At 39.8% G+C, this 14734-nt stretch overlaps 1 protein-coding gene across 2 annotated transcripts in view; it reads right to left on the reverse strand.

The window, feature by feature from the left end:
* Window positions 1-1741: 1741 nt before the first annotated feature.
* The window catches only part of ARB2A (ARB2 cotranscriptional regulator A), a 423315-nt gene continuing 410322 nt past the window's right edge, over window positions 1742-14734 (reverse strand). For both annotated transcript variants that reach the window (XM_037032445.1, XM_037032446.1), the window contains one exon: window positions 1742-3847. In XM_037032445.1, coding sequence (XP_036888340.1) covers window positions 3705-3847 — 143 coding nt within the window. In that variant the 3' untranslated portion in view covers window positions 1742-3704. The remainder of the gene's footprint in view (window positions 3848-14734) is intronic.

Below are 14734 nucleotides of genomic sequence, written 5' to 3' on the forward strand. Positions count from 1 at the left end.
ACCTCCTGGAGTCTTTTATTTTATATTATTACAGCCCCTAATAAGTAATCATAAAATAACCACCACTATTGTCCCCTCCCTTTTTGTGGCCACCCATATTTCAAAGATGAGAATGTCTCACATTTATTTAAAGACTTTTTTTTCCCCTCTACAGAGGCACAGGGAAAGTTTTGTAGAAATTTTTAGACTTTCTGTAACAGTAATCTTTCTTAATGAATCAGGGTTATGGACACCAAAAGGAACCTGTTAGTTTACAGTTACAAACTATGATTATGACAAGAGATACACATGTGTTTGGATTGAAACTCCAGATAACCCAGAGAAACATAAAAAAAATCTAACTTATTAGCACTGATAATATTGTTAACATATTTTGTCACATTCTCAGAGGAGTTACAAGTTTTAAAGAAGGAAAAGCTGTAAAATAATTGTTAGATATTTTCAGATTAGACTTCATAATACATCAGGAACTTATATAGGAATTTGGGAACAATTTAATCTCAGCAGACTCCATTTGGAAAATACAGTTGTTTACTATACACTACAGCATATTTTATAAAATGATAGTTTAATAATGGATTCAAATTTTTTTGTAGCTAAGATATTTTATTAAAAACAAATATATTAAAAATGGTAGCTTTGGAAAGGTTCAAGCAAAACAGTGACTCAGCTAGAGTTAGGATATTGCTTTACAGCCACAATACTAGTAATAATAAGCAACTAAAGGTTTAAATATTGATGAATGATATCCTATCATTCTTTTTGTTTCTGTTCTTATTAACATCTATACACGAGTAAATGAGCCTCTTAATAAGAATCACGCACTGTTGCTTGTTGGGAAAAGTGTTTTTATTTTAAAATGATAAACAGAATATATAATATATAGGAAACTCCTGTGCTTTACTTTTACATTTTTTGGTATAAACAATAATGTAATCCAGGTTGAAGCACAAGGCAGAAATGAGAACAATTATCACAAGTAGATTCTCTTGCCCTCCCCCCTCCCCCCGCCCTCCATAAAAACTTTTAATGGCTGAATGGTTAGGTACCTTTAGAATGCTCCAAAGCCAATACCTAGCTTTTCAGTTTTAACAGGATGATTTTGAATCTTAGATTTAGCAACAATTCTTTCCTCCTCATTTCACTTGCTCAAGCATATAATTAAAAAGAAAACCCACATCCTAACTTTAGACCTCTACTCTTCTAAAAACTTGGCTAAAGAAACCAAATTAGGGAGAAGATCAGAGCAAAAATATGAACACTTGTCGCTTCCAAACAGGCGGGCTTCCACCAACTGATCACTGTTACTCCAGGAAAAGTGAGGTGAAGGATAGTATTACATTTACATCAACAGACCCATAATCAACAGGTTAAAAAAATTCTACATTACAAGGAATCTTATCAGTTACCAGTTGGAGGTCTGGGATGGTTTGCCTAGTTCTCTCCGGGTGGTTACAGCTCAGATCCACAAGTAGAAATTACATTTACACAACTTAAGTTTGCAAATAGCCCTATAGATAGTTAAATAAGGCCTAACAACCCAGTGGTTTTAAAGTATTAAAGGCAATTTAACAGTGATTTATTCTAGTTAAAAGTAAAGTTTTTTTAAAGAGATGTGAGAAAATCTAAGAGAAGGAACAGGAATAATTTGGTTTATAAGCTGAGCATATTTCCTTTGCTCTAATTCAGCTGCAGAAGCTCACAAATTTAGCATTGCACAAGTACGGGTTTTTAAAAAAACAAAACAAAACAAAATTAGTTTCTTGTGAGCATTTTCATGTACTGAAAACACCACACAGTTTATAACACTTTGAAAAATATATCCAATCTACATCAATTCTCAAATTCTCTCAGTGGAAGTTACCATTAGCTTATATAGTTCATCATTACTTCTGAAACAGAAGATTGCAGAACAAGGGGCTTGACATTGTTGGAGTTATACACTTTGACCTATCCAGAAGCTGAACAATATGTTTTGAGTTTTCCTCCTATGTTGTTTCTGCTATAATAACATAGAAAGATATGCATTATAATCATTGAAAAAAGATCACTTGAATTTGCTATTATTAAAACTCTAAGAACTAATTAATGTACTTGTATACAAACAAAGATATTATCAGTGTTAAAACTTGCTGAAATCTGTTCATACTATAAAAACATTTTATCCATGAGGTGGTTATTTTGTAATTTTTTTCTGAGGAATCAGACAGTTCTAAGTCATTTTGGGTACATTTTATCATGTCCTCAAATAAGGCAGACATACTGTTGAATATACTTGGAAAAAAGGTTGAATATTAAATTCAGATCCTTAACTATTAGAAATAGAATATTCAGTGGGTAATTAAATTCTTCAAGGAATTAAAGATAATGTTAAGATTTAATATTTGAATGTAAAAATCAGCAAAATCTTAACTTATTATACTTCTAATACCCAACAGTGTTGGGCAGATCTTAGCTAGATTAAAATACTTAACAGTTGAAACTGTAGGGCAAAACCCTACAGAGGAGGTGGACTACAAACAATTGCTATTGGATTGAGAAATCTTTCATATCAGGCCTTTCCCTTTCTGTTGCAGCAGCAAACTAAAAGAATTATTTTAGCCCCACTTAGTCTTTCAGAAGGAAAAGGTTCAAGAGTACACAGGTTCATTTCCCTGATGACGATGAAAAATCCCGTCCTTGAAAGGATCTAACTCCATGAAAGATCAGAATAGATTGTTTCAGTTAGGGTTACCCACAAAAACAAACTTTCTTCACCTTAGGATTTAAAAAGCAAAACAAGTATGCTACCTAAATTACAATGCCACTCAATATACATTATATATTGAAAAGTCAATTTTAATGATAAAATTAGAAATTCCACTGAAAAGGGGGCTTTCACACATATACTTAAAATATTTGTTCTTCATTATGTTTGTTTTAAATAATATCTTGTGAAATTAGAAACTTGTGTAATAAAATGTCACTTCAACTAGCAAGGACTTTTAGCGGTAATGTGCATTGGTACTCCATAGCTTTTTTATGCAAAGTTTTCCTTCTGGTCTGGAAATGAAAATAGATCGTTAGGAGAGAACAATTTGCGCTCCCCAAACTACATAGTACAATCACAGCATTCACGTTCTCAATTTAAATTTGGCTTTTCTGGGTGTGTGTGAGTGTGGGGGGGGGACGTCCTTTAAAAAAAAAGCATAAGATGCTCTCAGTGAGCTACTGAAAGGGGAAGTTTGAAGTCTACACTAAAAGTTTGCTTCAGTTAGGAGAGGAGAGGGCGAAAAAAATGGACGTGATTAAGGGGGGCTGCGGCCCGGGGAAGGGGCCAGCGGCTGCGCGGCAGCGGGCGGTAGGACCGCGCAGACACCGCTCGCCCCACAGCGCCCGCGCGGCTCCGTCCGGGCAATTAGAGGCGCGCAGGCCGCGCCCGGGCAGGGCGCTGTCAGCCTTCATCTGAGGGCTGACGGGCAGCGCGAAGCCAGGCGCGGCCCCGCAGGAAGCACGACCAGTGAACCCATATTGCTTTGACAGTTGCACTCATCTAGAAATAATGCAAAACGCTATTTAGATGTATATATCACGACCCTGTGCTCTAGGAAGAAAACAATCTAATGAGCGGCTGGGAGGTGGCTCGCCGACACGAGCCGTCAGGAGCGGGGTGGCGGCTCGAGCGTGGGTTGCGGCGCCCCCTCCCCGTCTCGCTCGCTGTCCTCTTACAGCTCCTCGTGCTTGATGCGGTGCGAGCGCCTCGTCAGAGCCGGCTTTAGGGAATTGGTCTTGGCTTCAGAGGCTTCCGCAAAGAACTTGAAAATAGACGGGAAGCTCTTCCAGGAGGTGAGCTCATGACGGTCGGTGCCTGCAGAAAAACACAGATTCGGTCAGGAGGGGCCTCGCTCCGGAGCGCCACAAGTGCAGCGGCCGCCGCCAGGCCGAGCCCCCGCGCCCCGCCCCCGAAGCCCACCTGTACCTGCCGTTCCGTTGGGCCCCGGGGCTCGGAGGAGAGCTGACGTCCGCCAAACGCGCGTCCTCGGCCTCCGGGGCGACGATCCGGACCCCTCCGCCGCCTCCCGCCTCAGCCCCATCGAGTCCCCGGCGCCAGGACCCGGCGGGGACGTCCCCGAGGGTCGCCCTGGAGCAGCCGAGCGGCACCCCCCCCCCCCCCCCCCCCCCGCCGGGCCTCAGCCCCTCCGGGCCAATCGAGGCTCGAGGCAGGAAGGGCCACTCCCATCCCCGCCTCGAAACCACCCACTTCCCCAGGCTCCCGGCGCGCGGGGATTGGTCTCCCTCGTGCGCGGAATCCGGCTTGTGCACCCACTCCGAGCACCATCGTTCCTCTGCTTTCCAGGAGAAAAAAACTAGTCCGGTTTTTCTTGCCTCTCCAGATAGCGTGCTGTTAGAATTGCCTCCGCGAGGCCTTTGAGACCAAATTGTACAGGACGCTTAATGAAGGCCAGATACGAAAGTGTCCAAGCAGGCTACTTTAAAAACAAAACAAAACAAAAACAAAAACAAAAGCAACCCCCCAAACAGATTTTAGGGGGCAGTTTTTGAAAAGCTAAGAAAAAAATGTTTCAAAGCAGTGACTATTAAAGGAGCGTCTAGACTTCCTATTTTGTCAGGAGAAATTCAATTTACAAAATGCAGGCTTAGTTGTTAATTTACAGGGTTATTTTATTTTACCACAGCTTCTCTTTGTGGTTTCAATTCAATACTAACCATACAGTATCTTCCAAATCCAATCCACTTTGATTTTAACAGGCAAAAAATAACATTGATGTATATGTAACAGATGAGGGCATTACTTTGCTTTTGATTCCTTGAGATAGTTTATATCATTTTACCAGTAGACTCACAACTAAACAATTTTTAAATTAAAAAATAAAGGTAATTACTAAGACTCTCCCATAGAAATAATGAGTAACTTTAAGACACTTGAAATCTCTTCCTACATCACCCAATTATGCAGAAAGATACTGCCTGGAAGTCTCCAGATTCAGGGCCTCTGTCTGATACTTTAACATTGTTAATGATAATTCTTCAGTCTGTAATAGTAGGTCATTGCTATGGTTACTCTACAATGGTGCAACACTTTGCTTTCCCCTTCAGCTATTCGCTGAGACCTGGTAACCACATTTGTTGCCTAGCAACAGTTTTGTGACAGTATCACAATTTCGGAGTTACAACAATAAGGATGCTATGGCTGCGGTCGACCAGAGAGAGCAGAAGGCTACAGTCTGTGACTTAGCCCTGGGAGCTGGCCCTACCAGAGAAAGGGTCTCTTTACAGGTGCCCTCATAAGGATGCTCTCCATCCTCTTCTCCTCTGCAGAATGGCTTTTGCAAACCAGCGTTTGAAACTAACACCCAATATTGAAGTCATATCCTTGAGAAACATTACTGCACTCAGGCTTAAAAATGAGGTCATTTCTCTATCTGCTTACTCATTTTAGGCAAAATTCAATGCCACTTGATGGGAGAGAGAGATGAGTGTGAAGTTTATCCTGGCAAATCCTAAAATGACTGACTGGATTTTGACGTCTTAATATAATTCCTGAGGAAAGAAATTACACATATGCCTGTCTGCATCAATAGGTGTGTAAATTTCAAGTTTTTAAAAATATATATAACATCCAGATATTTATCATTATAATTTTGAATTTGAAGGCATTTATATTCTCCAAACCCAAGTGAGCAGTTCTCACCTGTTCAGACATAAACTTTAAATAATATTTTGTGGGTCTATCTAGAAGAGAGCCCAGTTTCTGGGGAGGTTTATGAAATGCTTGTCCCTATTTCTGTAGTGCTTGCAACTCTAATTTCATTTCAACAATAACTACTAACTGCATTTACAATGCTAAAATATTTTTTCAATATTTTAAAAAAGGTTTTACTTATTTATTTTTAGAGAGAGGGGAAGGGAAGGAGAACAAGAGGGAATGAAACATCAATGTGTGGCTGCCCCTCACTGGGGACCTGGCCCACAACCCAGGCATGTTCCCTATCTGAGAATCAAACCAATGACCCCTTGGTTCACAGGCTCTCACTGAGTCCACTGAGCTACAACAGCCAGGACTATAATAATAAAATATTTTAAAATCAATTGTATTTCTTCTTTTTGAAAGACTATTCTCAGACGCATACTACCTGGCAATCCCCAAACACTAAGAAAAAAAAGGTGTTAATTGTCTCTTTTCCTTCTCATTTCCCATGCTTCCAGGCTCATTTGGCATTTTCTCCACAGTGATCACACTTAACACTTAGTAGTGTTACCAAGACTAGGATCAATTTGTGAGCTTTCTCAGGGAACTCTTCTCATAATTCCTCCCACTCCTTAAAAACCAATTCAATCTATGAATCTAAAGGGACCCAAGGAGTCAACGGTCTGAAGCATTTTTAACTCCTTTATCATTTTTTTTCTTTCCTGATGACAATCTTTTTGAAGGATGAACAAATTTCCCTAGTGATAACATCACTACAAAGGCTTTTTAGTTTTAGCTTATGATTACTCTCTGCTTGATTAGCCCTTGGCTGAAAATACCAAAGTCCCTGAGATAACTAAGTATCTGCACTGGCTCTCAACATTTACCCTTGTAATTTAAGAGTATAAATAATGAGAATGTGTGCTTTGTCAGAGGAAAGAAAATTGCTAGGAATAAAGGTTATAAGCAAGGTGTGTTAGAAACTGAATTACAGAGAATGGGATGGAGGAGGGAAAATCCTCCTCAAACTAAGGAGTGTTAACATGAATATTTTATAGAAAAAATGGCTTTCTATTTTATATATTTTATTTTATTTTATTTATTTATTTTTTTAAATTTATTTATTTATTTGTCTTTAGAGGGGAAGGAGAGAGGGAGAGAGACATCAATGTATGGTTGCCTTTCCTGCATCCCCTGCTGGGAGTTGGCCTGCAGGGAACTGGCCTGCAACCCAGGCATGTGCCCTGACTGGGAATCAAACCGCGATCCTCTGGTTCGCAGGCCTGTGCTCAATCCACTGAGCTACGCTAGCCAGGGCTCTATTTTATATATTTTAAAGTAGATTTTTAATAAATTTAAAATAGCGCTTGGAAGGTAGGTAATTGCATGTCCACCTGGGGCTGAATATACACATTTCAAGAGCATGTTTGGAGACCATTTTCAAAAATTTAGAACCAAAGTTCAATTAAAATATTTACAAGTTAATACAAATATCTACCCATAACAATGCTTAGAGTCTGAAAACTTTTCAAGAGAAGCTTTCTAGAATTAAAAACATACAACACTTTAGGGAAAATTGCCAGGACACAAACATTAGGGCATTATATTATTCATAAAATAATACAAAAAGGAAAAGTTCAGGCTGACCAAAAAAGCAGGCACTTATCAATAAGCTGCAATGACCTGTAGGTGACATGGAAACTATTCCATTTGGTATCAACCATGCTATTTGAAGGAGACAGACATGGTTTGATAGTGCTTGGTCTTTCCTCTGGTGCAACTCTACCCTGATCTGAAGCTCCTCTTTTTAGGGATTATGAACTTCTTTCCACTTTTCAAACCACCATTTTACTAACAGAGAGAGGTTCCCATAATGTAGGGTTTTGCATATTAAGCACCTGCCATGTTCTCAGGGAATGATTTTTGTATCCTTTTGGATTGAAAGCCTTGTTCTTAATGGATAAGTTACCTCTGGGGCACATTCAGTTTCCTAATCCATAAAATCAAATCAGTATTAAAATAAAATGTACAGGATCTTAGTTCCTTGTTACAAAAATGTGTCTTTGCTCAGTTTCAATCAGTGGTTCTTAATGGGCATGGTAGTGGCCTCCAGGGCATTTTGGAAATTTGCAGGAATATTTTTGATGGTCAAGATGATTGGAAGAGTTATTAGCATTTACTGGGAGGAGGAGGCCTGGGATGGTGGACATCCTGCAGTTTGCGAGGCAGTACAGTACTATGAATTGTTCTGTACCAGACATAGATTTTAAATGTTCCACCAGCTATGCATACCTGAAAAAACCCCCCACAAAAACCTGTGTATAATTACATGGGCTTAGAATTTAGATCTGTTTAACAAATAATCTCGAAGTACTTTTGGCATGATTTTTCTAGTAACCCAACTATAATGTAAATTGAAGGGATTCTGTACTTTATGTTGTTCAGAATATTACCCAAAGTGGTTTACCACATGATAAAATCTCATCACGGATGGCAATCTCTGCCCATTGCACTTGAGTTGCCAGTAAACACACCTGCCTTTGTAGGTGTTGAATTCATGGTGATTCTATGCACAGGACCAAGTATCTTACTACTATATTATACCTTCTCATGTTGATTTCCTGAGCACTTTAATTGATATGCATATTAGTTTTATTGTGAGTTGCTTCCCTTTTATTCTTTTTATGTGTTAACTGATCATTACAATAATTTAGCAACTGTATTAGTAGATGGGTTATGTTATCTTTAGATTTTATTTCAGGGTAGTAAAAGCAATGTGTAATATTTGTTGTTATAGGAGCTATATAGATGATCAAGGGTCAACTTAAATAAAAATGAAGTTGATTATTTTTTATTACATTAGAGCTTAATTTCCCCTATAATCTGAATCCTACTCTATGCTTATACAGACAATAAAATGCCTTTTATTTCTCTTAATGTTTCTTCCAAAAATATAATTTGTTAATGATGTGATTCATTATGAAATAATCAAAAAGTAGGAGACAGGGGACCTTTCAATTGAAATACTACACTGAATATTTATCACTTGTTTTTAAAAAATGAAATGTAGCAATTTTCAAAGCAGTGAAGAGAGCACAAATGGTCAAAAGAATCAGAAACTTTAAGTGTAAAGGATGAGACTATGAATCATATAAGAAAGATCAAATTGCTAAAACATTTCATTTCTTTTCCCAAAAGAATATATATTTAAGAAAAAGTGTCTTATAATGGAATTGAGAAAGAGGGAGCTTACATTTATGTAATAGAATTTAGAAATTAAACAAAAATGGTGGGAAATAGCACTGAGAGTGGAATTCTCAAAGAGTAGGATAAGAGAGAAGAAAACATTGCTATATCTCCAGTCTTGTCTGTTCCCCTTCTTCCTGTGATGATGGCAATCCAAGTGTTTCTTCCAAGTCTGCTTTGTCCACACTCTTCTTCACTTGGTCTGAGTACTCATACTTTTTTTTCCTGGAGAGGGCAAAAACCATGCCAAAATATGCTACTGAGTTAGCAGCCAAACTCCTGATGTGTTTACTTTGGCAAATGTAGACAATCTGAAGCTGTACCTCATTTTATGTAGTAGATGTCTTTAAAAGTTATATGTAAATGTAATTTCTGTAAGTAGAATATTTTTAAAGGAAGAAGTAGGTTATTTACTTCTTCAATCAATCTTTTGACAAACTGAAGAATTCTCTGAGAAAAAAATATCATTTAAAAAATTTTTTTAAATTTTAAAAAAAGATTTTATTTATTTATCTTCAGAGGGGAAGGGAAGGAGAGAGGGAGAGAAATATCAATGTATGGTTGCTTCTGGTGTGTCCCCTACCAGGAAGTGGCCTGCAACCCAGGCATGTGCCCTGACTGGGAATCAAACCACAATCGTCTGGTTCGCAGGCCCGCGATCAACCCACTGAGCTACACCAGCCAGGGCTAAAAATATCACTTTTAAGTGATATTACACACACACGATTTGTTAAGAGATTAGGCTTACTAGGACAGTCTAAGTAAGTTCTCACCAAAGAGATAATTTAGAAGAATTTCTTGGTCAGCCATTTACTATTCTAATTATTGCTAGTCATCTTATATTTTCATGGTCCTAGTCCAAAAGGTCATGGAATAATTTCTACAATCTATGCATAACTTACATTTTAGGGTCTGGTTTAGAATAGGGAATATGACTGCTCACAAAGTTACCTTTGAATATAAAGTATCATTTTACTCATTTACTTTTAGAGAGAGGGGAAGGGAGGGAGAAAGAGAGAAAGAAAAACAATGTGCGAGACATACCAATCATTCGCCTCCCACATGCTCCCAACTGGGGACGTGGCCTGCAACCCAGGCATGTGCCCTGCTAGAACCAGCAACCTTTCGGTTCACAGGCTGGTGCTCAGTCCTCTCAGCAACACCAGCCTGGGCTGAAGTATCATTTTAATGTCATTTTATCAGGGGGAAAAACTAGCATGTGTCCCTACCCCTCACTGACAACCCTCCATCCACTCACAACAAAGGCATTAGTTTTTAAAACAAAAGGTAAGGAATGCATTTAGTAAGTTTCCTATAATAAAAGGTATGTGAAAAAAAGTAGAAAGACACGAAACATTAATATTAACAGGATAATATGTCTATGATTTTTTCAAAGTGACAAGGCTTGATTTTAAAAATTGATCTTTAACAAGAAAAAGAAATATGGGCAATTAGGAAGTAATGAAGACCTTGTCAATATAGCTATGTTGATAATAACAGATAAGGGAACTCTTGAGAAAATCTAATATATAAAAATCAGGAGGTTTGTAATATGCATTATTGAGTCCCAGTGGGATTAGTAATGGATTTATGAGCTTACCAGCAGTTATTTTTAGAAGTTATAAAGAATTAGAGAAATACCAGAGCACTGAAAAATAATGTGCCTTTTAAAAAGATATTACTAAATTTCATTTTCAAATGAATTCTACAGCTTCTAAGGAGAACATAATTTAAAAAATCCAAATTTACCAATATATGAACCATGGAGGGTGCCTAATAGAGACTTTCCAGGTTTGAAAGCACAACTGTGGGTGGGACCCAGCCACACTGGGTGACTGGTAATAAATGGAGTGGGGTAGAGTGTTCATTGAGACTGTGTAAGGGAACCAAGAGTAGGTCAGTAAACATGTTGCATTACCCCGTTAAATTACCTGTGTAAGATACAGGCAAGTCCCTTTCCATCCCTAACACTGTTGCAAGCTGTTTAAAGTGGAGGTTGTGTTGAGACCCTAAAGGCAAGTCATCAAACTTGACCAGAGATAAGAGATAGGCTGAAACAAAGACATAAAATCACTGGTAGAAGGCCCTGGCTGGTGTAGCTCAGTGGACTGAGCGCAGGCCTGTGAACCAGAGGATCGAGGTTCGATTCCCAGCCAGGGCACATGCCTGGGTTGCAGGCCAGTTCCCTGCAGGCCAACTCCCAGCAGGGGACACATGAAAGGCAACCATACATTGATGTTTCTCTCCCTCTCCTTCCCCTCTAAAGATAAATAAATAAATAAGATCTTTAAAAAAAATCACTGGTAGAAACTTTTGGGTCATTTGCAGCTTCTGTGGCAGCCTGCGCTTTCCTTCTGCTTTTTTTCTATGTCTCTCATCTAGGGAAGAGGGTTGTGGGGCAGAGTCATATAGGGTTAGCTTAAGACCCAGGAAGACAACTCTGGGAGGCAAACTAATCCTTTTTTTAAAAAAGATTTTATCTATTTTTAGAGAGGGAAAGGGAGGGAAAAAGAGAGAGAGAGAGAGAAATACCAGTGTGTGGTTGCCTCTCCCACTGTGGACCTGGCCTGCAACCCAGGCATGTGCTCTGACTGGGAACCGAACAGGTGACCCTTTGGTTTGCAGCTTGCACTCAATGTATTGAGCTATGCCAGCCATGGCTAAACTAATTCTTTTTTAAAAAAATGATTCAATAAAGTATAACTGACATACATTATATTAGTTTCAGGTGTACAAAGGAAACTTATTCTGCGGCATAGCAGACAGCCTGCAGTAGCTGTGGATCTCTGGCATCGAATCAGGCAGACCTTTCTAATAAACCATCTCCTAGACCATAAAAGACAGATACATTTTTATGTTTCAATGGCCTATCAAACCCAGACAGATGGTGTGTAAGTGCTTTCTTTGGTTTTAATTCTCATTAAAAGTTTCATATGGTACTCTTACTGTTGTTACAAGGCCTGGCCTCCATGGATGATACTGTTTCCCTTCAACATTTGAGCCCAGGTGTTGGTAAATGCTTTCTTTTTTCAGTTTCCCTTTGTCATTTTCAAAAGTAACTGTAACAAGGGATTGTAGGAGCACAGAGCACTAAACAAGGGAATGCAAAGAACCTTGTTTGCAAACAGTGGTTATTCCCATAAGCACAGGTTTCTGATCTGATTATTCCCAACAGAATCAGCAAAGAACTGAACTGGGCCTCATTCTCAAATAACAGTCAGAAAGGGCTATCTGTTCCTAATTAGGTATCCTATGGCTTATGGCTGCTAGTGTGTTTGTGTGCGTGCACGTACACATATCTGAGGGGGGAGAATAAATTGCAAAACACTTTCCGTATTTCTAAACAAAATAAAACATTAAGTACTTCAATATCTGTTGTCCTCCTCTCTCAATTGTGGATTCTATTCTATTTGTGGGCAGACAATTTTTCCAGAGGTGCTGTGGTTGGTTAATTTATACATTCATATATGTATTTATTGTACGTTGGGCACTATGTCTTGGGGTTGTGGATGCAGTGGTGAGCAAAGCATATAATGGCTCTGCTCTGTAGCACACATGTTAGTAGGGGTGACAGGCAGAGTGTCAGAAGCACTGTGAATAAAACACAATAGGGGGGTGTGAAGAAATGAGGAGGAGTAGGTGGGATGAGGAGAGGTGGTCAGCAGGTGCTCAGTATGGACTGGATGGAGAAGACCTGTGACCTGAAACCTGAATGGGAAAGAGCCAGGTGGAGGCCCAGGGCTGAGTGCTGCAGGCAGAAACCTGGAACAAGAGCAGGAAAGAGCTCCCACAGCCCAGGAATGGAAAAGTCGGAGTGAATGGAGCACGGCAGGGGAGAGGAAAGGTGGCAGGAGACGGTTCCGAGAGGTGGACAGCTTCCAAGCCATGTGAGGTCGCACAGGCCATAGTGAAAAGTTTAAATTTTATTTCAAGTGTAATGGAAGGGCTGTTGAATTTCAAGCATTTTAAAAAGTACACTGTTTGGCATGTGGTGAAGGGACTGGTGGGGAGTTAGGATGATGGACTTAACCCTTCCTGACTGCATTTACTAACCTCTCCCACCTCTACAGCATTCCCTGGGGCTCACTCTTCTCCTACACATTTTGGAATATAAAATCCACTTGCTGGTAGCTCACATAAATCAATGTATGATACAGTAATAGTGATATTCAGTAAGAGTTGAGAATCTAATAAAATAATACTTCAATGTAGTAGATACAAAAAAATGGAGTTGAACTAGAAATCACATTTTCCTAAACAACTCTGCTCTTGTTATATATGCTGATACCTCAGGTTTCTTGGTCTTTAGAAGGACTGTTGTGTGTGGACTGTTGTGTGTGGTGGGAAGGTACTGGACAGGGAATAATACAATGCTGCAGCATTCCATTTCGGCATGCAGTCCAGAGGTAACTAACTAGTGGGCTTATTCTTTTTTTTTTTTTAAAGATTTTATTTATTTATTTATCTTTAGAGGGGAAGGAGAGAGGGAGAGAAACATCAATGTATGGTTGCCTTTTGTGCGTCCCCTGCTGGGAGTTAGCCTGCAAGGAACCAGCCTGCAACCCAGGTATGTGCCCTGACTGGGAATCGAACTGCGATTGTCTGGTTCGCAGGCCCGCGCTCAATCCACTGAGCTACGCCAGCCAGGTAGTGGGCTTATTCTTTAGGCAGGCTTTTCCACTGAGCTTTTCATTCCTGTGAATGGACACAACATTCTCTTTACTTTAGCTCCGAGCCTCTCAGCCATCTTTGCGTTTTCTCTTCCCTTGTTAGCTGCCTCCTGATCAGTCAGTTACCAAACCCTGACAATTACACTTCAGCAGTTTTCCAAACCTCTTGCTTCTATTCCAGCCCCCGCCCCCGTAATCACTCTAGATTTAATGACCTATCTAGAATCCAGAAATATCCTCAACTAATTTCAGTGCCTTCAGTCTCTCCTCTACCTTGTACCCTGGTACCAGATGAAAAATTCTAAAGTGTTATTTGTGTCTTCTCTCTTTCTCTGCTCAAAAATATCCAGTGGCTCTCTTACTCTATAAAATTAACTAGAAATTCCTTAACCCATTTTCTAGTTCCAGTCTTATTTCTTCCCTGGGGTTATCCTTCCACTTTTCTTCTGTAAGTACCCCCTATTTTCCCAGGGCCAGCTCGACTGATATTGCTTGAACCTTTTCAGCATCTCAGGAACTGAGCATCTGTGAGTCTGGTGATTCTGAACTGTGGCCAACAGAAAAAAAGATTACCATTGTAAAGGTTTTGAAGGCAGTAATCAAACTTTACTCATCTTCAACATAGACTGATAAATTATACCTTATGTTGAAGTGCATATTAGCTTTTAGCATTAGAAATAAATTCCTTCAAATCTGGAATGTAATGACAGTTGGTCACTCTGTAATTAAAGTTGAAGAAGAAGAGTGTTGATATAGGTGACTTCCGCCAAGATGGAGGCATAGGTGGAAACACTGTACCTTCTCCCACAACCAAGTTTGAATACAACAAAGGTTTGGAGAACAAAGACACAGCCAAAGAACAGAAAATTGAATTATACGGAAGTCCGACCACAACTAACCATTCAACCGGGACAGTAAGAGGGGCGGAGCCAGCCGCGAAGCAGGGTCGGGCAGGACAGATCTCCCGACCTAGGCACGCAAGGAGCCCGGACCCAGTCAGGGTGTGGGGCAGACTGACCACAGTCCCACATTTGCGCACAGTGAGAAGGACCACGCAGGCCCCAGGGGGCGAGGGCTGACAGCGGTGGCATACTTGCGTGCAGTGGGATGAAACACATGGGCCCGGTGA

The sequence above is a fragment of the Sturnira hondurensis genome, unplaced genomic scaffold (assembly GCF_014824575.4).
Source record: "Sturnira hondurensis isolate 20B ecotype Veracruz unplaced genomic scaffold, ASM1482457v3 Scaffold0021354, whole genome shotgun sequence".
NCBI classification, from domain to species: Eukaryota; Metazoa; Chordata; class Mammalia; order Chiroptera; family Phyllostomidae; genus Sturnira; species Sturnira hondurensis.